At 35.2% G+C, this 24,571-nt stretch overlaps 1 protein-coding gene across 1 annotated transcript; it reads left to right on the top strand.

The window, feature by feature from the left end:
- Nucleotides 1-223: 223 nt before the first annotated feature.
- On the top strand, nucleotides 224-24,566 carry LOC133545686 (epidermal retinol dehydrogenase 2-like). The gene is made up of 7 exons (XM_061891493.1): nucleotides 224-322; nucleotides 5,688-6,015; nucleotides 9,351-9,482; nucleotides 9,550-9,649; nucleotides 12,029-12,173; nucleotides 13,720-13,845; nucleotides 21,649-24,566. The coding sequence occupies exons 2-7, from the start codon at nucleotides 5,701-5,703 to the stop codon at nucleotides 21,743-21,745; spliced, it is 915 nt and encodes a 304-aa protein (XP_061747477.1). The 5' UTR covers nucleotides 224-322; nucleotides 5,688-5,700; the 3' UTR covers nucleotides 21,746-24,566.
- The last annotated feature ends 5 nt before the right edge of the window (nucleotides 24,567-24,571 follow it).

Genomic DNA, 24,571 nt, shown 5'->3' with positions numbered 1-24,571 from the left:
CGCCCCACACAACCAGCCAATCACACGCCTTCTTCTTCGTCTCCCTCGCGGTGATTGGCTCGCGGCATACCAGCCCTTCTCGCCGCCATCGGCTGCTAAAACTAAACTTAAAATCGATACATTTTCCAGTAAATATGTTTGATGAAAATGTAAACACGAAACTGTCTTAAAAATTATTTAATAATAAAAAAAATTATGTAAAAAAAAAAAATAATAAATAAAAGGATATCCGGTCACGTGACCCAGACCGGAAGTGGAATTTTACTACAACCGGAGGCTACGGAAAACTATCAACATTCTGTCGGGACGACGTTCATAACATGTGAGTCACAAAGTCCTTTTTTTAACCGTCTTATAGCATTCATAGCTCGACTAGCTTCAACATTTTCGCACTTTGGCGAACTTGTGTGGGGTTTTTGTTCCACTTTTACGTGTTTGGTCGCGTGGAGAGGCAAAGGTCGTTTTTTTTTTTTTTAATATTGACATCCACGTGACTTGTTATTAAATAGTGATGACGTCATCACGTGTCGATATTTAGTTTCTAAAGTAACACGTCTCTGTCGTTAGATATCGATCACAATGCTTCAAGTGTATCGATACTGAATGATTATCTGCACGCATATTTTAGTATTATTATATTAATAACGACAGATCCAAGGCAGCGGCGTATTAAAATAGTACTCAGGAACAAACGTGTCCGCATCAGTCCGCTACAAAAAGAATACAAGTATTTAGGATTCCAAAGCCAATACTCAAAGTTCCAATATGGATATTATATAGTAGTATTACTTATAATACATAAAATTATACATATAAAATGATACATAATTTCTGTTTTTAGCATTTTTAAGGGGTGAAAAAAATATAAACGTATAAATGTAGCTAAAATACTAGCATAAAACTTTAGCCTGCTAATGTAAGAACGGTAACAGTTGGCAAACTTGGTCGATGACGCCAAGTATCAAAATCCATGAATTGTTTAGGTTAAAATGTAAATAAAAAAATTCAAATGCTAGCATAGGTCATTAGCATGCTAACCGTTGGTGTACTTCCAAGATGGCGGAAAGTATCAAAATCCCGGATTTTTTCAGTTCAAACATTTAAAGGTTGCTAAAATCTTAGCATAAAAAATTAGCATGCTATTGTGAGAACAGGAACAGTTAGCATACTTGCTCAATGGCACCTGGTATCGAAATCCATGATTTTCTTTTTAGGTTTAAATGAAAAAAAAAAATGCTAGTATAAAATTTTTGCATGTTAACAATAGTAGCATGTTGACGTTAGCATGTTCAGCATGTACATTATTAGCATGTTGATGTTAAATTTAAACACTAATGTTAGCATAATCATATTTTAACATTAGCATATTAACATGATTTTATCAAGTTAGAAAATCCATGATTTTTTGTTTTTAAAAAGGAAAAAAACCTGGCATGTTAACATTATTAGCATGTTGACGTTAGATTTGCCCGTTAATGTTAGCGTAATCATATTTTAACGTTAGCATATTTACATGATTTCACCAAGTAAGGAAAATTATTTTTAAGTTTAAAAAAAAAAAACTGGCATAAAACTTTATCATTTTAAAATTGACATGTTGATGTTAAATTTGCCTGTTAATGTTAGCGTAATCATATTTTAATATTAGCAGGCTAACAAAAGAAGCAGTTAACTTAAATTTTTTCATATTTACGTGGTTTCACCAAGTAGGGAAATCCATGATTTTTAGGTTTAAAAGTAAAAAAGAAAACTGTCATTAAACATTTGCATGTTAACATTATTAGCATGTTGATGTTAAATTTGCATACTACTGTTAGCATAATCATATTTTAACGTTTGCATATTTACATGATTTCACCAAGTTAGGAATTCCATGATTTTTAGATTTAAAATTAAAAAGAAAAAATATATATATATTAGCATGTTAATATTATTAACATGTTGATGTTAAGTTTGCCTGTTAATGTTAGCGTAATCATATTTTCACGTTAGCATGCTAAAAGTGAAGCAGTTAACTTTATTTTAGCATATTTACATGATTTCACCATGTTAGGAAATCCATGATTTTCAGGTTTAAAAATAAAAAAAATGGCATAAAAAGTTAGCATGTTAACATTATTAGCATGTTGAGGTTAGCTTTGCGTGCTAATGTTAGCGTCATCATATTTTAACATTAGCATATTTACATGACTTCACCAAGTTAGGAATTCCATGATTTTCAGGTGTAAAAATAAAAAAAATTGCATAAAAAGTAAGCATGTTGATGTTATAGCATGTTGACGTTACATTTTCACACTAATGTTAGCATAATCATATTTTAACGTTAGCATATTTACATGATTTCACCAAGTTAGGAAATACATGATTTTCAGGTTTAAAAATAAAAAGAAATGGCATAAAAAGTTAGCATGTTAACGTTATTACCATGTTGACGTTATCTTTGCACGCTAATGTTAGCGTAATCATATTTTAACATTACCATATTCACATCCATCCATTTCTACCGCTTATTCCCTTTTGGGGTCCCCAATTAGAAAAATCCATGATTTTCAGATTTAAAAATAAAAAAAAATGGCAAAAAAGGCATAAAAAGTTAGCATGTTCACGTTATTAGCATGTTGACGTTAGAATTGCACGCTACTGTTAGCGTAATCATATTTTAACGTTAGCATATTTACAGGATTTCACCAAGTTAGAAATTTATGATTTTCGAGTTTAAAAATAAAAAAATTACATAAAAGTTAGCATGTTAACATTATCAACATGTTGATGCTAAATTTGCATGTTAATGTTAGCATAATCCTATTTTAACGTTTGCATATTTACATGATTTTACCAAATAAGAAAATCCATGATTTTTAGGTTTAAAAGTAAAAGAAACTGGCATAACAGATTAGCACATTAACATTATTAGCATGTTGAAATTACATTTTCACATTAATGTTAGCATAATCATATTTTGCCGTTAGCATATTTACATGATTTCACCAAGTTAGGAAAGCCATGATTTTCGAGTGTAAAAATAAAAAAAATGGCATAAAAAGTTAGCATGTTAACGTTATTAGCATGTTGACGTTAGCTTTGCACGCTAATGTTAGTGAAATCATATTTTAATGTTAGCATGCTAACAAAGAAAAAGTTAATTTTAACTTTAGCTTATTTACATGATTTCACCCAGTTACGAAATCCATGATTTTTAGGTTTAAAAGTAAAAAAAAAAAAACTGGCATAAAACCTTTGCATGTTTACATAATTACCATGTTGATGTTAAATTTGCACGTTAATGTTAGCATAATCATATTTTAAGATTTGCATATTTACATGATTACACCAATTTAGGAATTCCATAATTTTTAGATTTAAAATAAAAAAATAAAAAAAAAGTGTATATATATATATATATATATATATATATATATATACATATTAGCATGTTAACATTATTAACATGTTGACGTTAAGTTTGCCCGTTAATGTTAGCGTAATCATATTTTAACGTTAGCATGCTAAAAAAGAAGCAGTCAACTTTAATTTGAGCCACTTTACACAGTTTCACCAAGTTAGGAAATCCATGATTTTTAGGTTTAAAAGTTAAAAAAAAAATTGCATAAAACATTAGCTTGTTTACATTATTAGCATGTTGACGTTACATTTTCACACTAATGTTAGCATAATCGTATTTTAACATTGGCATATTTACATGATTTCAACATGTTAGGAAATCCGTGATTTTTGGGTGTAAAAATAAAAAAAATGGCACAAAAAGTTAGCATGTTAACATTATTAGCATTTTGATGTTAGCTTTGCACGTTAATGTTAGCGTCATCAATATTTTAGCGTTAGCATATTTGCATGATTTCACCAAGTTAGGGAATCCATGATTTTCGAGATTAAAAATATAAAAATGACATAAAAAGTTAGCATGTTAACATTATTAGCATGTTGATGTTAGTTTTGCACGCTAATATTAGTGTAATCATATTTTAACGTTAGCTTATTTACATGATTTCACCAAGTTGGAAATTCAATGATTTTTGGGTTTTTAAAATAAAAAATGACTTAAAAAGTTAGCATGTTAACATTATTAGCATGTTGGCGTTAGCTTTGCACGTTAATGTTAGCATAAACATTAGCATATTTACATGAGTTCACCAAGTTAGGAAATCCATGATTTTCGGGTTTAGAAATAAAAAAATGGCATGAAAGGTTAGCTTGTTGACGTTAGCTTTGCACGCTAATGTTAGCGTAATCATATTTTAAGCCAAGCTTAGACGTATAACATGTGTTAAAAGGCTAACTTAAAACATTAGCAATGCTAATGTTTACATGCATTTTTACATGATTTCACCATGTTAGGAAATCCATGATTTTTGGGTGTAAAAAAAATATGTCATAAAAAGTTAGCATGTTAACGTTACATTTTCACACTAATGTTAGCATAATCATATTTTAACATTAGCATATTTACATGATTTCACCGAGTTAGGAAATCCATGATAAATAAAATGATAAATGGGTTGTACTTGTATAGCGCTTTTCTACCTTCAAGGTACTCAAAGCGCTTTGACACTACTTCCACATTTACCCATTCACACACACATTCACACACTGATGGAGGGAGCTGCCATGCAAGGCGCCAACCAGCACCCATCAGGAGCAAGGGTGAAGTGTCTTGCTCAGGACACAACGGACGTGACGAGGTTGATTCTAGGTGGGATTTGAACCAGTGACCCTCGGGTTGCGCACGGCCACTCTCCCACTGCGCCACGCCGTCCCCATCATGATTTTTGGGTGTAAAACTAGAAAAATGGCATAAAAAGTTAGCATGTTTACGTTAAATTTGCACGTTAATGTTAGCATAATCATATTTGAACGTTTGCATATTTACATAATTTCATCAAGTAAGAAAATCCATGATTTTTAGGTTTGAAAGTAAAAAAAACCCTGACATAATACATTAGCATGTTAACATTATTAGCATGTTGACATTAGCATATATTTAGCATAATCATATTTTAACGTTAGCATATTTATGATTTCACAAAGTTAGGAAATCCATGATTTTCGGGTGTAGAAAGAAAAAAATGGGCATAAAAAGTTAGCATGTTAACATTATTAGCATGTTGATGTTAGCATAATGTTAGCATAGTCATGTTTTAATGTTAGCATATGTATGATTTCACCAAGTTTGAAAATCCATGATTTTTAAGTTGAAAAGTAAAAAACAAACTGGCATAAAACATTAGCATGTTAACATTATTAGCATGTTGACATTAGCATAATTTTAGCATAATCATATTTTAACGTTAGCATTTTTATGATTTCACAAAGTTAGGAAATCAATGTTTTTCGGTTGTAGAAATAAAAAAAAGGCATAAAAAGTTAGCATGTTAACATTATTAGCATGTTGATGTTGGCATAGTCATGTTTTAATGTTAGCATATGTATGATTTCACCAAGTTTCGAAATCCATGATTTTTAAGTTGAAAAGTAAAAAAAAACGTTAGCATGTTAAAATTGTTAGCATGTTGATGTTAAATTTGCACACCGATGTTAGCGTAATAATATTTTAACGTTAGCATGCTAACAAAGAAGCAGCTAGCATCCAAGTAAGGCTAGCCATGATTTGTACGGTTAAAAGTATACAATTAGCTGAAATGCTGATTGTGTTTCCTTGTCTGTGTTAGCTCCTCTGCTAACATGTTCCTGGAAACGCTGAAACTGCTGGTGCTCTCCCTCTGGTACAACCTGGAGTCCTTCATCTACTTCTTCCTGCCCCGGAGGAGGAAGGACATCTCGGGCGAGGTGGTTCTGATCACGGGGGCGGGCCAGGGAATCGGGCGCCTGATGGCCATGGAGTTTGGCGCCAGGAGCACGGTGGTGGTCCTGTGGGACATCAACCAGGACGGCGTGAAGGAGACGGCGCGGCTGGCCAAGCAGAGCGGCGCTGTTAGCGTCCACCACTACCTCTGCGACTGCAGCGACAAGAACGAAGTCTACCGAGTCGCCGACAAGGTACCACTTTTTAAGCTAACTCTTTTACGTCCTTAGAAAGTCCAAAATGGCACACCATTTGTTAGCATGCTAATTTTAGCAATAATATAACATTTAAGGTATACATGCAAAAGGGCACATAATACGTTAGCATGCTAATGTTAGCATGTTAATGTTAGCTTTAATACAACATTAAGTATACTTGCAAAAGGAAATATAATATGTTAGCATGTTAATGTTAGCATTGACACAATATTTAGCATAATTGCAAAATGGCACATGATACGTTAACATGTTAATGTTAGCATTAATGCAAAATTAAGTATACTTGCAAAAGGAAACATAATACGTTAGCATGTTAATGTTAGCATTAATGCAACATTAAGTATACTTGCAAAAGGGCACATAATATGTTAGCATGTTAATGTTAGCGTTAATACAACATTAAGTATACTTGCAGAAGGGCACATAATACGTTAGCGTGCTAATGTTAGCATTAATACAACATTAAATATATTTGCAAAAGGGCACATAATACGTTAGCATGCTAATGTTAGCATGTTAATGTTAGCATTAATACAAAATTAAGTATAATTGTGCACGGAAACATAATACGTTAGCATGCTAAGTTTAGCATTAATACAACATTTAGTATAATTGCAAACGGAAACAATACGTTAGCATGCTAATTTGAGCATTAATACAACATTAAGTATACTTGTAAAAGGGCACATAATACGTTAGCATGTTAACGTTAGCATTAATACAACATTAAGTATACTTGAAAAAGGACACATAATACGTTAGCATGCTAATTTTAGCATGTTAATGTTAGCATTAATATATCATTAAGTATAATTGCACACAGAAACATAATACATTAGCATGCTAAGTTTAACATTAATACTACATTTAGTATAATTGCAAACGGAAACATAATACGTTAGCATGCTAATTTTAGTATTAATACAACATTAGGTATACTTGCAAAAGGGCACATAGTACGTTAGCATGTTAATGTTAGCATTAATACAACATTAAGTATACTTGCAAAAAGGGCACATAATACGTTAGCATGTTAATGTTAGCATTAATACAACATTAAGTATACTTGCAAAAGGGCACACAATACGTAAGCATGCTAATGTTTGCATGGTAATGTTAGCATTAATACAATATTAAGTATAATTGCACACGGAAACATAATACGTTAAAATGCTAAGTTTAGCATTAATACAACATTAAGTATAATTGCACACGGAAACATAATACGTTAGCATGCTAATTTTAGCATTAATACAACATTAAGTATACTTGCAAAAGGGCACATAATACGTTAGCATGTTAATGTTAGGATTAATGCAAAATTAAGTATACTTGCATAAGGAAACATAATACGTTAGCATGTTAATGTTAGCATTAATACAACATTAAGTATACTTGCAAAAGGGCAACTTCAATCAATCAATCAATCAATCAATGTTTACTTATATAGCCCTAAATCACTAGTGTCTCAAAGGGCTGCACAAACCACCACGACATCCTCGGTAGGCCCACATAAGGGCAAGGAAAACTCACACCCAGTGGGACATCGGTGACAATAATGATCCAGTGGGACGTCTTAATACGTTAGCATGTTAATGTTAGCATTAATACAACATTAAGTATACTTGCAAAAGGGCACACAATACGTTAGCATGCTAATTTTAACATGTTAATGTTAGCATTAATACAGCATTAAGTATAATTGCACACAGAAACATAATACGTTAGCATGCTAAGTTTAGCATTAATACAACATTTAGTATAGTTACAAACGGAAACATAATACATTAGCATGCTAATTTTAGCATTAATACAACATTAAGTATACTTGCAAAAGGGCACATAATACGTTAGCATGTTAATGTTAGCATTAATGCAAAATTAAGTGTACTTGCAAAAGGAAACATAATACATTAGCATGTTAATGTGAGCATTAATAGAACATTTAAGGTATATTTGCCAAAGGGCACATAATACGTTAGTATGCTAATGTTAGCATGTTAATGTTAGCATTAATACAACATTAAGTATAATTGCAAACGGAAACATAATACGTTAGCATGCTAATTTTAGCATTAATACAACATTTAGTATAATTGCAAACAGAAACATAATACGTTAGCATGCTAATGTTAGCATTAATACAACATTAAGTGTATTTCCAAAACGGTACATAATACGTTAGCATGTTAATGTTAGTATTAATACAACATTAAGTATATATGCAAAAGGAAACATAATACATTAGCATGTTAATGTTAGCATTTATACATCATAAAGTATACAGATAATATGTTAGCATGTTAATGTTAGCATGCTAACATGGGAAAAAATATACAAAATTTAGTATACTTACAAAAAACATAATACTTTAGCATGTTAATATTAACATGCTAACATAGGAAAAATTAATACAATATTTAGTAAACTTGCAAAAGGACACATAATACATTAGCATGTTAATGTTAGCATGCTAATATGGGAACAATTAATACATTTAGTAAAGTTGCATAAGGAAACATAATATGTTAGCATGTTAATGTTAACATGCTAAGATGGAAACAATATAACAATTAGTATACTTGCAAAAGGACACATAATACGTTAGCATGTTAATGTTAGCATTTTTACATGGGAACAATTAATACATTTAGTTTACTTGCAAAAAGGCACATAATAGGTTAGCATGTTAATGTTAGCATGTTAATGTTAGCATTACTACAACATTTAGTATACTTGCAAAAAGGCACATACACATTAGCATGTTAATGTTAGCATGTTAATGTTAACATTAATACAACATGTAGTATACTTGCAAAAATACACACAATACATTAGCACGTTAATGTTAGCATGCTAACATGTTAATGCAACATTTAGAATACTTGCAAAAGGAAAAATAATACGTTAGCATGTTAATGTTAGCATGCTAACATGGGAACAGTTAATACAACATTTAGTATACTTGAAAAAAGGCACTTGATACGTTAGCATGTTAATTTTAGCATGCTAACATGGAAACAATACAACATTTAGTGTACCTGCAAAAGGGCACCTAAAACGTTAGCATGATAATATTAGCATTCTTACATGGGAACAATTAATACAACATTTAGCAACTTGCAAAAGGGCACACAAAATGTTAGCATGTTATTGTTAGCATGTTAGCACGGGAACAATTAATACAACATTTAGTATATTTGCAAAAAGGCAAATATTATTTTAGCATGTTAATATTATGCTAATTTGAAACTATGTAAATAGCAACATTGCTGTTGTTAGCAAGAGAGTCAGAATGCAACCTTCCACAGGTGAAGCGGGAGGTGGGCGATGTTAGCATCCTGGTCAACAACGCCGGCATCGTGACGGGCAAGAAGTTCATGGATGCTCCTGATTCGCTGATCGAGAAGACCATGGAGGTCAACACCATGGCACACTTCTGGGTCCGTCTCCCGCTCTTCCTGATCGGCGTGTTAGCATCCTTGTTGAAATTTTCCATCCCACTCTCAGACCTACAAGGCCTTCCTTCCCGCCATGATCGCTAACAACCACGGTCACCTGGTTAGCATCGCCAGCGCCGCGGGGCTCGTAGGTTGCAACGGATTGGCAGGTACCTAAAAATTTTATTTTACATGCAAAATTAGCTTGAAAAAGTTAGCATGCTAAGGTTAGCATGGTAATTAAGGAGTAGTTAGCATATGTATACAATTTTACCAAGTGAGAAAATCCAGGATTTTTATGTTAAAATCTGTAAAATTAGATAATATGTTAGCATAAAACATTAGCATGCCAATAATGTAAACACGCTAACATAAGGCCAGTTAAAACTTATCAAATAAGATAAAATATGATAATGCTGAAATGCAATGAAGTAAAAAAAATGTTAGCATGAACCATTAGCATGCGAATAATGTAAACCTGCTAATATAAGAACAGTTAAAACATATCAAATAAGCTGAAATATGATAATGCTGAAATGGCATGAAGTAAAAAAAATGTTAGCATGAAACTTTAGCATGCAAATAATGTAAGCATGCTAACTTAAGAACAGTTAAAACTTATCAAATAAGCTAAAATATGATAATGTTGAGATGGCATGAAATAAAAAAATGTTAGCATAAAACATTAGCATGTGAATAATGTAAACATGCTAACATAAGAACAGTTAAAACTTATCAAATAAGCTAAAATATGATCATGCTGAAATGGCATGAATTAAAATTTTTTTTAGCATGAAACATTAGCATGCGAATAATGTAAACATGCTTAACTTAAGAACAGCTTAAACATATCAAATAAGCTGAAATATGATAATGCTGAAATTGCATTATGTAAAATTTTTTGGGCATGAAACATTAGCATGCGAATAATGTAAGCATGCTAACCTAAGAACAGTTAAAACCTATCAAATAAGCTAAAATATGATCATGCTGAAATGGCATGAAATTAAAACAAATGCTGGCGTAAAATGTTAGCACGTTAACATTATTACCATGCTAACGTTTGCATGCTAACATGGGCACTGTTAGTATACCTAGCTTCAAGTATCAAAATCCATAATTCTTTTGGTTCAAATGTAAAATATTCGTTAAAGTTCTGGCACAAAACCTCAGCATGTTAAAATGATTAGCATTGTGCCATTAGCTACAAATGTTAGTATACAACACTAGCATACTAAAGTTTCAACGTATCAAATAAGCAAAAAGTATGATCATGTTAAAATGGCATTAAAAAAATGCTAAAATGTTAACATTATTAGCATTTTACAATTAGCTACATATGATCATGCTAAAATGGCTTTAAAAAGTGCTAAAATGTGAACATTCTTAACATTGTACAATTAGCTTCACATGTTAGCATAAAACATTAGCATGCTAATTTTAACATGCTAAAGTTTGAACGTATCAAATGTGCAAAAATATGATCATGCTAAAATGGCATGACATTTTTTTTAACATTGTTAGCATTATACAATTAACTACACATGTTAGTGTAAAACATTAGCTTGCTAATGTTAGCATGCTAATGTTTCAACGTATCAAATGAGCAAAAATATGATCACGTCAAAATGGCATGAAAAAAATGCTTAAATGTTAGCATTGTACAATTAGCTACACATGTTAGCATAAAACATTAGCATGTTAATTTTAGCATGCTAAAGTTTCAACGTAACAAATGAGCAAAAATATGACCATGCTAAAATGGCATGAACATTTTTTTAACTAAGTTAGCATTATACAATTAGCTATGCATTCTTGCTTAAAAAATAGCATGCTAATGTCAGCATGCTAAAGTTATAACGTATCAAATAAGCAAAAATATGATCATGCTAAAATTGCATGGGAAAAAAATGCTTAAATATTAACATTAACATTGTACAATTAGCTTCACATGTTAGCATAAAACATTAGCATGCTAGTGATAGCATGCTAAAGTTTAAACGTATCAAATAAGCAAAAAGGGTCATGCTAAAATGTCATGAAAATAAATGCTAAAATGTTAACATTATTAGCTTTGTACAATTAGCTACACATGTTAGTATAAATCATTAGCATGATAGTTTCAACATAAAAATATGATCATGCTAAAATGGCATGGAAAAAAACTAAAATGTTAACATTATTAGTATTGAACAATTAGCTTCACATGTTAGTGTAAAACATTAGCATGCTAATGTCAGCAGGCGAAAATTTCAACGTATCAAATAAGCAAAAATATGATCATGCTAAAATGTTACGGGAAAAAAATGCTTAAATGTTAACATTGTCAGCATTGTTCTATTAGCTACGCATGTTAGCGTTAAACATTAGCATGCTAATGTCAGCCATGCTAAAGTTTCAACGTATAAAATCAGCAAAAATCTGATCATGCTAAAATGGCATGAAAAAAATGTTAACATTGTTAGCATTATACAATCAGCTACCTATGTTATCGTAAAACATTTAGCATGCTATTTTTAGCATGCTAAAGATGTATTCCCTCCCCACAGACTACTGCGCCAGCAAGTTTGCGGCGGTGGGTTTTGCAGAGTCCGTGGGTCTCGAGCTCCTGGCGACCGGGAAAGACGGGGTGAAGACCACCATCGTGTGTCCCTACTTCATCAACACTGGCATGTTTGACGGCTGCCAGACCAAGTGAGTCTTAACAACATGCTAACAGTGCACATGGATATGGTGTCAACATGCTAAAAGCACACATGGATGTAGTGTCAACATGCTAACAGTTGTTGCGTTTGGACCAGGTCTTCTGCTGGTCCCCCCCCCAGGTTGGTTTGATGACACATAAGCTGGTTATAAATGGATCCCAGACAGAGTACCTTGTTTTGATATTTTAATCCAAAGCTTTGGGAGACCATCTATGCACAACACATTCAATTCGCATCGCCCTAGTTGATCTGCTAATACTACCGAAGTTTGGCCTTTTACCCTCTCTCACTCGCCCCCCTCCTCTTCCAGAGGGAATACCCATATCTATTCTCCTTCTAAGCCTGGGACATTTGAGATAAGAAGGGTGTTTTGGCTGCTAGTTACATTCCAAGCTTCAAGGTCTATGCATGCCCAACACTTAGCTGTTTTAAAATATGACTAGGATTTAAAAAGATATCTATCTCCGTCACAGTACACATGGATGTGGTGTCAACATGCTAACAGTACACATGGATGTAGTGTCAACATGCTAACAGTACACATGGATGTAGTGTCAACATGCTAACAGTTCACATGGATGTGGTGTCAACATGCTAACAGTACACATGATGCTACTTCCATGTTTTGCTATGTTTGCTGTGTGATGTTGATTTCTAAAAACTCTGCTTGTATCAGACATGATATCACACATTTGACATATAATCCAATGCTCAGTAATGTATCAGACATGATACCACTCATCTGACACCTAATCCAATATTCAGTCATGTATCAGACATGATACCATACATTTGACATCTAATCTAATACTCAGTCATGTATCAGACATGATACCACACATTTGACATCTAATTCAATACTCAGTCATGTATCAGACATGATACCATACATTTGACATCTAATCTAATACTCAGTCGTGTATCAGACATGATACCACACATTTGACATCTAATTCGATACTCAGTCATGTATCAGACATGATACCACACACTTGACATCTAATTCAATACTCAGTCATGTATCAGACATGATACCACACACTTGACATATAATCCAATACTCAGTCATGTATCAGACATGATACCATACATCTGACATATAATCCAACCCTCAGTCATATATCAGACATGATACCACATATAATCCAACACTAAATCATGTATCAGACTTGATACCACACACTTGACATATAATCCAACACTCAGACATGAATCAGACATGATACCACACATTTGACATCTAATCCAATACTCAGTCATTTATCAGACATGATACCACACATTTGACATCTAATCCAATACTCAGTCATGTATCAGACATGATACCACACATCTGACATATAATCCAATACTCAGTCATGTATCAGATATGATACCAAACATGACATATAATCCAATTCTCAGTCGTGTATCAGACACGATACCACACATCTGATATCTAATCCAATACTCAGTCGTGTATCAGACATGATACCACACAGTGTGTGTGCACGACAGGAAGACTCGTGTTGAAAGTGTCCATGGTCTTGTTTCAGGTGGCCAAAACTTCTCCCCATGCTGGATCCAAGTTATGTTGCCAAGAAGATCATACAGGCGGTCCTGACAGACCAGGTCTTCCTCCTGCTGCCCAAGAGCATCTACCTGGTCGTTGCTCTCAAGAAGTAAGTGTCTCTCCCCGTTTTCCGTTCTGGTGCTCAAAATGAGTTTCGCCTTGCGGTGCGGTAAGCTTCTCCAAGATGTTGTCCAGTTTGTGATTTAGTTGAAAATGATTGCCTTCCCATCAATCATGACTGAACGGCAGCCATGGTCAACATGTTTAGAGTTTGCATGGACTATTAAGCATTTGGTATCTGGGTCTTAGTAGACCAGGACCATAGAGTCTTTTCAAATGTCCCGAGAGACTTTCCGCTTGTGACACCGAGTGACCCGAGCTGTGACAGAAAAAGGGTTGTGGGTTCACACCCCGGGGGGGATAATGAAATGTAAAATGGCTGCTGGAAAGGAGTGGAAGTGTCTTTCCTGCAGAATTGAATGCATTTATTATGGCTCTACTGAAAATGTGAGCAATCAAAAGTATACGTACAGCAATGTTAATATTTGCTTCCATGTCCTTTGGCAAGTTTCACTGCAATAAGGAACTTTTGGTAGACATCCACAAGCTCCTGCTTACATTTTTCACCACAAAATTGCTGTGTTGCTTTTCTGACATGGACTTGTTTCTTCGGCATTGTACACACGTTTAAGTCAGGACTTTGGGAAGGCCATTCTAAATCCTTCATTCTAGCCAATCCTTTACCACTTTTGACGTGTGTTGTGGGTCATTGTCCTGTTGACCCAATCCTCCTTTTTCATTGTCCCATTTACTCTCTGTAAAGCACCAGTTCCATTGGAAGCAAAACAGGCCCAGAGCATAATACCACCACCACCACCATGTTTTACGGTAGGCATGGTGTTCCTGGGTTTAAAAGCCTCACCTTTTCTCCTGCAAACAAATTGCTGGGTATTGTGGCCAAACGGTTCCATTTTTGTTTCATCTTTTCTGGTTCAAACACTGATGACATCTATTAAACAAGACAAAAGGCAAAGAATCAAACAGAGACAGAATTAAATTTGGACTCCGATTTAAGGAGAGACATGGCCACTGTACTCTCTTTACAGTCCTGCACCACGCGCTGACAAAAAAGATTTACGTCTCCTCTTCTATTTAGATATTCAATGTTTACGCAACAACACATGTCAAAAAATAAACGGGGTGTATGAAGTGAAGTGAAGTGAGTTATATTTATATAGCGCTTTTCTCTAGTGACTCAAAGCGCTTTACATAGTGAAACCCAATATCTAAGTTACATTTAAACCAGTGTGGGTGGCACTGGGAGCAGGTGGGTAAAGTGTCTTGGCCAAGGACACAACGGCAGTGACTAGGATGGCGGAAGTGGGAATCGAACCTGCAACCCCCAAGTTGCTGGCACGGCCACTCTACCAACCGAGCTACAAGTAGAGTGTTTAATATCCAAAATGTGTTCCGTGACAATTCCAACTTTGACCACAGCGTCAGCCACCACATATAATGGTGTTGTCCATCATTTTCAGCAGACTGCATTGCAAAATGATTAACCGTGACCTCAGGAATGTGGCTACATGAGTCCCTTCCCTACTGTAAGTGTGGAAGAATATATATACAAATAAATATGCAAACCGTCTTTGTTTTCGGTCACATTGAGGACAAAAGAAGAAGATGCCTCGGGCTTGGGCTCGTCCTGGATTCAGCCTCGGCAGGTGTTTGAGGAGAATAGATAACCCCTCCTGTCTCATTCCAACGTACACAGCAAAATCTTCCAACACTTTGCTTGGTGCAACAAAGACAGTTCTCATCTGTTTGCTGGAAACTCAGAGAGCTGAAAGTTTTTTGATAGTTTACATACAATTTTTCTAACATCTGACATCACGTGGACAAAGATAAAACCTACTGATGGAAAGGTCTGTGGTCAGATGAAACAAAAATGGAGCTGTTTGTATAAAATAAATATAATTTAATCCCCGAATCCACCAATCTACTGTATTTACAATAACAGGAAGTAGTTCCTCAAAGAGAAATGTGTCGCCACATCCCACTCAAAGTCCCACAGCTGAAATGTGAACCGTTTTTCTTTGTCCAGTGGACAAATGATTTTTTTTGTTGCCGTGGAGGAGCACAAAAGAAAATGGCTGACGTACATAATGAAAGCAATCTCCCCCCCGTCCAATATGTCGAGGTGCTGGAGGTCAAAATCAATGTATTCATGGTGTTTGTGTACATAAGCGTCCAGGGAGCGCCGTGACGTGAAAGCTGGGCACTTTGGTCACGTGACCAGGGACCAATAGCAGCGCAGGACGTGATGGGGGGGAAATGACTGAGGTCCAGACCTGCTCTTAGACCGTGATTACACAGGATGATGACTTAATGCACCTTGCCCCATAATTGCCGGAGTAATGCTTCCACTAAGAGCTTTTAGCTCCGACATGATCATGCACACCTCTAATAACCACCATCACATGACACTTCTTACTAACATTCTACTTCTTACACCCGGATGGCAACTAATACTCATTCTGTTGCACTTGTGCAGGTGACACTCATGCAGGTGACACTTATATACAAACCCCGTTTCCATATGAGTTGGGAAATTGTGTTAGATGTAAATATAAACAGAATACAATGATTTGCAAATCCTTTTCGACCCATATTCAGTTGAATGCACTACAAAGATTTTTGATGTTCAAACTCATAAACTTTTATTTATTTTTTTGCAAGTAATAATTAACTCAGAGTTTCATGGCTGCAACACGTGCCAAAGTAGTTGGGAAAGGGCATGTTCACCACTGTGTTACATCACCTTTTCTTTTAACAACACTCAATAAACGTCTGGGAACTGAGGAAACTCATTGTTGAAGCTTTGAAAGTGGAATTCTTTCCCATTCTTGTTTTATGTAGAGCAGGGGTCGGGAACCTTTTTGGCTGAGAGAGCCAAGAAGCCAAATGTTTTAAAATGTATTTCCGTAAGAGCCATATAATATATTTTTTTAACACTGAACACAACAAAACACGTGCATTTTTAAGAAAGACCAACATTTCTAGAGAGGTCTCTTATTAAATGATAAATGGGTTGTACTTGTATAGCGCTTTTCTACCTTCAAGGTACTCAAAGCGCTTTGACACTACTTCCACATTCACACACACATTCACACACTGATGGAGGGAGCTGCCATGCAAGGCGCCAACCAGCACCCATCAGGAGCAAGGGTGAAGTGTCTTGCTCAGGACACAACGGACGTGACGAGGTTGGTACTAGGTGGGATTTGAACCAGGGACCCTCGGGTTGCGCACGGCAACTCTCCCACTGCGCCACGCCGTCCCTAAGTCTCTTATTCTTTGTAATAACATTGTTATTCTGAAGCTAACCGTGGAGGGGGCGTGGCCTGCGGGCCTGCAGCGAAGCAGGGTGTTGCCAGTACCGGCCTCGAAATCAGCGACAGGTGCGTAGATGGCCCACCTGGGCCTTTTTATCTGATCACCTGTCGCTATGTCATAAGCAGCAGCCAGGAGGAGAGACGGGCTTTGGGCTAGAAACTAGAGCACGAGCGAGAATGAAAGAGAAAAAGACAATTGCTGGAAAGCAACTGAGAGACTTATTGAAAAATAAAACAATATTGTAACCCTGAAACAGGCTCTCATGTCAGTGCTTGGTGGTCTGAAGAACCCCCTGGAGGACAAGCCCCACACTAACCAATAATAAATAAATGACTTCTTACCAACTTCTTGAACATAAAAATGCATGACAATTTTTTACATTTTGAACGTTATTTCTAACACTGTGATTACAAGTGGAATTATTTATTATTTATCGTGTTAAGCAATGTCAGCTCAGATTTATCCGAGAGCCAGATGCTATCATCGAAAGAGCCACATCTGGCTCGCGAGCCATAGGTTCCCTACCCCTGTAGTAGAGCTTCAGTCCTTCAACAGTCCGGAGTCTCCGCTGTCCTATTTTACGCTTCATAATGCGCCACACATTTTCCATGGGAGACAGGTCTGGACTGCAGGCGGGCCAGGAAAGTACCCGCACTCTTTTACTACGAAGCCACGCTGTTGTAACACGAGGCTTGGCATTGTCTGGCTGAAATAAGCAGGGGCGTCCATATTAACGTTGCTTGGATGACAACATATGTTGCTCCAAAACCTGTATGGACCTTTCAGCATTAATGGTTTCTTCACAGATGTGTAAGTTACCCATGTCTTGGGCACAAATGCACCTCCATACCATCACAGATGCTGGCTTTTCAACTTTGTGCCTATAACAAACCTTATGGTTATTTTCCTCTTTGTTCCCGAGGACACCACGTCAACCGTTTCCAAATATAATTTGAAATGTGGACTCTTCCGACCACAGAACATTTTTCCACTTTGCATCAGTCCATCTTAGATGAGCTCGGGCGCAGCGAAGCCGGCAGTGTTCCTGGGTGTTGTTGATAAATGGGTTTTGCTTGGCATAGTAGAGTTTTAACTTGCACTTACAGATGTAGCGACCAACTGTAGTTACTGACAGTGGTTTTACGAAGTGTTCCTGAGCCTGTTTGGTGATATCCTTTACACACTGATGTCGGGTTTTGATGCAGTACCACCTGAGGGATCAAAGGTCCGCAATATCGTCGCTTGCGTACTCTTTTGAATAATCTCCAAAAAATATATAGTTTTGCAAGTTTTCTTCTTCCTGCTTTTCTTTTCTTTCCCATTTATTTGGCGACCTATTTAAAAAAAAAAAGGATTGTGGCTTGTTTTCCATGCAAATTCTCCCCATTTGTGTGAGGACATTACTTGCCATTAGGAAGCTCCACTCTCTGCAACACAGCACATAATAAGTGCATAAAAGCCATTGTCTCTTTTTAATAACAAGGCCTTGTTGTCTTCACCCTCATTATCTTCCTGGCCTTTTGAAGGCAGCCATTGTTGGCGCCAGGATGTCACTCAAAGCATTCCACAGGGCTTTCATGCTTTGGATCCTCCCCAAAAATGGCATCAGTCAGCCACTCTACATAAAAAGTACATAAACCCAAGCAATAACTGATTTATTGTCTTCCTTTTAACCCAAAAATGTGAAGTTGCAAAAAAAAATTCTAGCCATATATTTCCGTACTATAAGCCGCTACTTTTTTCCCCTACGCTTTGAACCCTGTGGCTTGTACAAAACCCAGAAGCAGTGAACTTGTCACGTCGTGTAAATGCTAAATAAAAACAAAATACAATTAAAGCTGCAAGCAGCGATGGACTGGACCAACTTTTGCTGGTGTTTCCTGCCCTTACCCATTCAACATATCTTTACCTGCACATTACCTACCTTCCCTGCATCCTGGGGTCACACTGGTGCTTCTTTCTGTCAGCCATACACGCTGGTGCTTCCTGCCATCACCCAGACAACATATCTTTACCTGCACATGACCTACCTTCTCTGTATCCTGGTGTCACACTGGTGCCTCCTTCTTTCACCCAGTCAACATATCTTTACCCGCACAGTACCTACCTTCTCTGCATTGTGTGGTCACGCTGGTGCTTCCTGCTTTTAAGCGGCCGTCTTGAGACGGCAGCAGCGCAGCAGTTTTTTGAAGGCTCGTAAAATCAAAACTGAAGCAGTTATTAAAACTTTTTTCTCAACTCTTAATCAGAAGTGTTCAATCTCTCTCCTGTGCGAGTTTGAAGCCGACACAACAAACGCGCTCAGAGGAGATAATGTTTGAAAAAAGGTGACGGGTTTTTACAAAACTTTTGTTTTGAAGGGGTGATTGCCAACTTCCTGTTGATTTTTGCTGAAGGATGTAAATGAATGAAATGTAGGTCTAAGTGAGACCTACATAGAAGTTTTTGTTTCATGTCCCTACGACATTCCTACTGGAAGTTATAAGCAGTTTTGTCTGTGTTTTCTTCCTAGGAACAATTTTGTCTGTGTTTTTTCCTAGGGGGCGCTAGAGCGCAATTTTGAGTTTTTATTTTAATTTTTTATTAGATCGCAATTTTCGCCAGTCCTGATGTGTGTGCCCAGTTTGGTGAGTTTTGAAGCATTTTAAGGGGGTCAAATTACAGCTCAAAGAGGCAAAAATTAATTTTTTTTAGGAAACTTTTGTTTTGATAGGGTTTTTGCCAACTTTCTGTTGATTTTTGCTGAAGGGTGTAAATGAATGAAATGTATGTCTAAGTGAGACCTACATAGAAGTTTTTGTTTCATGTCTCTATGACATTCCTACCGTAAGTTATAAGCAGTTTTGTCTGTGTTTTCTTCCTAAGAGCAGTTTTGTCTGTGTTTTTTCCTAGGGGGCGCTAGAGCGCAATTTTGAGTTTTTAAGAAAAAGAAATTTTTTTTTATTTTTTTTTATTAGATCGCAATTTTCCCCAGTCCTGATGTGTGTGCCCAGTTTGGTGAGTTTTGAAGCATTTTAAGGGGGTCAAATTACAGCTCAAAGAGGCAAAAATGAAATTTTTTTAGGAAACTTTTGTTTTGAAGGGGTTTTTGCCAACTTCCTGTTGATTTTTGCTGAAGGAGGTCAGTGTATGAAATGTAGGTCTAAGTCAGACCTACATAGAGGTTTTTGTTTCTGACATTAAAGATGCTAAAAGCGATGTATGTCAATATTTGCTAAGCTAGCAGAACAAAACATCTTAGCTTTTCGTTGTAGGTGTCAAATAAAATTAGTGTAATATAAAAACTACAAAACTTGGACTAATCAGAACACAGAACACTTTTCAACTTTGCTTTAGTCCATCTTAGATGAGCTCGGGCCCCAGAGAGTCCGGCGGCGATTCTGGGTGTTGTTGATAAATTTCTGTGGCCTTGTATAGAAGAGCTTTAACTTGCACTTACAGATGTAGCGACCAACTGTAGTTACTGACTGACTACTAGTTAGCGAATTCTCACCTTCAGAGGACAAATTAAATAACAAATTGGAGAAATTATTATTTTTTTTTTTTATGAGGGTTTTGTTCCAAAAAATTTATTCATTTCTTTAACTGAATAGACACAAAATACATTAAGATATCCTTCTGCCACTCTGACACATTTCCGACATCAAAGATGTTAAAAGCAATGTATGTCAATATTTGCTTAGCTAGCAGAGCAAAACATGTTAGCTTTGCGTTGTAGGTGACGAATTAAACTAGTGTAATATAAATACTACAAAAAGTGGACTAATCAGAACACAGAACACTTTTCAACTTTGCTTTAGTCCATCTTACATAAGCTCGGGCCCAGGGAAGCCGGCGGCGTTTCTGGGTGTAGTTGATAAATTCCTGTGACCTTGTATAATAGAGCTTTAACTTGCACTTACAGATGTAGCGAACAACTGTAGTTACTGACTGATTACTAGTTAACGGATTCTCACCTTCAGAGGACAAATTAAATAACAAAATGCAGAAATTAGGTTTTTTTATATGAGGGTTTTGTTCCAAAAATGTTATTCATTTCTTTAACCGAATAGACACAAAATACATAAAATATCCTTCTGCCATTTCGACACATTTCCGACATTAAAGATGCTAAAAGCAATGTATGTCAATATTCGTTAAGCTAGCAGAGCAAAACATGTTAGCTTTGCGTTGTAGGTGACAAATTAAATTAGTGTAATATAAATACTACAAAATGTGGACTAATCAGAACACAGAACACTTTTCAACTTTGCTTTAGTCCATCTTAGATAAGTTCGGGCCCAGGGAAGCCGGCGGCATTTCTGGGTGTTGTTGATAAATTCCTGTGGTCTTGCATAGTAGAGTTTTAACTTGCACTTACAGATGTAGCGACCAACTGTAGTTACTCACAGTGGTTTTTTGAAGTGTCCCTGAGCCCGTGTGGTGATATCCTTTACACACTGATGTGGCTTTTTGATGCAGGACGTTCGTTTCTCGTCTTTTCAACCAACACGTCCCATCTTTTTCTTCCCCCCAGCATCCTGCCCATGAAGCAAGGCATCCTGCTGGGTCACTACCTGGGGGTCTTCAACGTCATGGACAACTTCAAGGGGAAGAACAAAAAGCAGGCGTGATGACAAAAAAGTGGTATAAGTGAGGAAAAAAGTGAGGCGAGCGTATCAAAGGAGAAGAGAGTGGAAGGTAATAGCGCCACTTTCTCCTTTCGCCCACTTCCCTGCACGACATTTCAAAGTGCGACTCGCTCTAAACCTTGTTTACGAGGCCTAATCGTGACCGCTAATCACCTTCTTCTCCGTGCCTGCAATCTCTAGTCGTCTTCTTCTTCTTCTTCTTCCTACCTCAATTTATTCCCAATCCTCATTCCACTCATCATAAAATGTCTCCTCATCGCCCGTGTGAAGTTGGAACCCCCACATCCCAAACTTGTCCACTTTTTGTGTTATTATCGTGTTTTTATCATGTAATTAACGTGTTATTATTCATAACAAGCTCCCACCTTGTCCAGACTTGTCCCTATTGTTTGTGAAACAAGTTTGGAGGGAATCTGACAAGGTGGGAGCTTGTTACGTATAATAACACGTTAATAACATAAAACTGTAGAATGGTAATGACATTAAAAACTATAAAATACATAAAATGTTTGCATCACAAACAATGGGGACAAGTTTGGAAGGAATCTGACAAGGTGGGACCTTGTTATGAGTAATAACACGTTAATTACACGTTAATAACATAAAACAGGAACATAGTAATGACATAAAAACTGTAATAGACAAAAAATGTTTGTATCACAAACAATGGGGACAAGTTTGGAGGGAATCTGACAAGGTGGGAGCTTGTTATGAATAATACGTTAATTACACGTTAATAACAGAAAACTGTAGAATGGTAATGACATTAAAAACTATAAAATACATAAAATGATTGCATCACAAACAATGGGGACAAGTTTGGAGGGAATCTGACAAGGTGGGACCTTGTTATGAGTAATAACACGTTAATTACACGTTAATAACATAAAACAGGAAAATAGTAATGACATGAAAACTGTAATAGACAAAAAATGTTTGCATCACAAACAATGGGGACAAGTTTGGAGGGAATCTGACAAGGTGGGAGCCTGTTATGAATAATAACATGTTAATAACATAAAACTGTAAATTGGTAACGTAAAAACTATAATGGTTAAGAAAATTAATGTGTTATGAATTATAACACGTTAATTACACATTAATAACCTGACATGGTAATAACATAAAAACTATAATAGTTAAGAAAATCTTTTAACATGTTAATTTTACGTTAACATAAAATCAAAGAATGGTAATAAAATAAAAATTATAAGAAAATAATTTTGTTAATAATAACTTGTTAATTACACATGACATAAAATTGTAAAATAGTAAAAATATAAAAACTATAATTAAGAAAATACATTTTTATGGATAATAACATGTTAATTACACATTAATAACAAACACTATAAAATGGTAACAAGATAAAAACTATAATAGTTGAGAAAACAGTTCGTTATGAATAATAGCCTTTTAATTACACATTAATAACATGAAACTGTAAAATGGTAATAAGGTAAAAACTATAACAGTTAAGAAAATCTTTTAACATGTTAATTATACGTTAATAACATAAAACCAAAGAATGGTAATAAAATAAAAACTATCATAGATAAGAAAATAATTTTGGTAATGAATAATAACTCGTTAATTACACATTACATAAAATTGTAAAATACTAAAAATTTAAAAACTATAATTAAGAAAATACATTTTTTATGGATAATAACACGTTAATTACACATTAATAACAAAAACTATAAAATGGTAACAAGATAAAAAACTATAATAGTCAAGAAAACAGTTCGTTATGAATAATAGCCTTTTAATTACACATTAATAACATGAAACTGTAAAATTGTAATAAGGTAAAAACTATTATAGTTAAGCAAATAAATGTGGTGTGAATAATAACAAGGTAAATACACATTAATAACGTAAAACCGGAAAATGGTAATAAGATAAAAGCTATAATTGTTAAGAAAGTACATTTTATGAATAAGAGCACTTTAATTACACATTAATAACATATAACTGTAAAATGGTAACAGGATGAAAACCATAATGGTTAAGAAAATATTTCCTTATGAATAATTTTAATTAAACAATGATAAAACCGGAAAATGGTAATAGGATTAAAACTATAATAAAGAAAACAATTTGTTATCAATAATAACACGTTAATTACACAATAATAACGTAAAACTGGCAAATGGTAGTAAGATCAAAACTAATAGTTCAGAAAATACAATTTGGAACAAGTTTGGGGGGATTTAGTGAAGTGTTTATGAACTATGACACGTTAATTACATGTTAATAACATACTTATAACTGTTAAAAAATACATTTTGCAGCACAAACGTATGTGAGAAGTTTGGGGGGGGGGGGGGGTCAACTTCACAGGGTGTCCTTAAAAGCACTTAAAGGACCAAAGTGGAAGCCGCCGTTGCTACGAGAGTGGTTACCATAGCAACCCGGCAAAGTGAGTCAGTTTGTGTTGTGGTTATTGTGCTGGAATGTACCGTGGTGATGTCATCACCTCTCCAGTTAGCACATTTCACTCAGGGTGCACAAAAAAAATGGAAAAAATTCATCATTTTCTAAAATTGATTAAAACATTTTTAAATCCATTTTAAAATAGACATTTTAGTCCATTTATGTGCAAGCAGAAGAAGTTTATTTTGAAAAAGTGTCCTTATAATTCATCTACTTTTTACAAGTAATAGTATTTGGTGTTAAAGAACGGTTCAAATGTTTCAATTTTAATCCCACCGAATAAAAAGCACTTAAGTACTTTATGTATCGTGACCACTATTGTTGATTATGATGATGTAATGTTCAATAAATACTTCAAGTTAAATTACT

The sequence above is a fragment of the Nerophis ophidion genome, linkage group LG28 (assembly GCF_033978795.1).
Source record: "Nerophis ophidion isolate RoL-2023_Sa linkage group LG28, RoL_Noph_v1.0, whole genome shotgun sequence".
In the NCBI taxonomy this organism is placed as follows: domain Eukaryota; kingdom Metazoa; phylum Chordata; class Actinopteri; order Syngnathiformes; family Syngnathidae; genus Nerophis; species Nerophis ophidion.
Note: the sequence above shows the minus strand (reverse complement) of the source record. Positions and strands in the feature narration are given on the sequence as shown.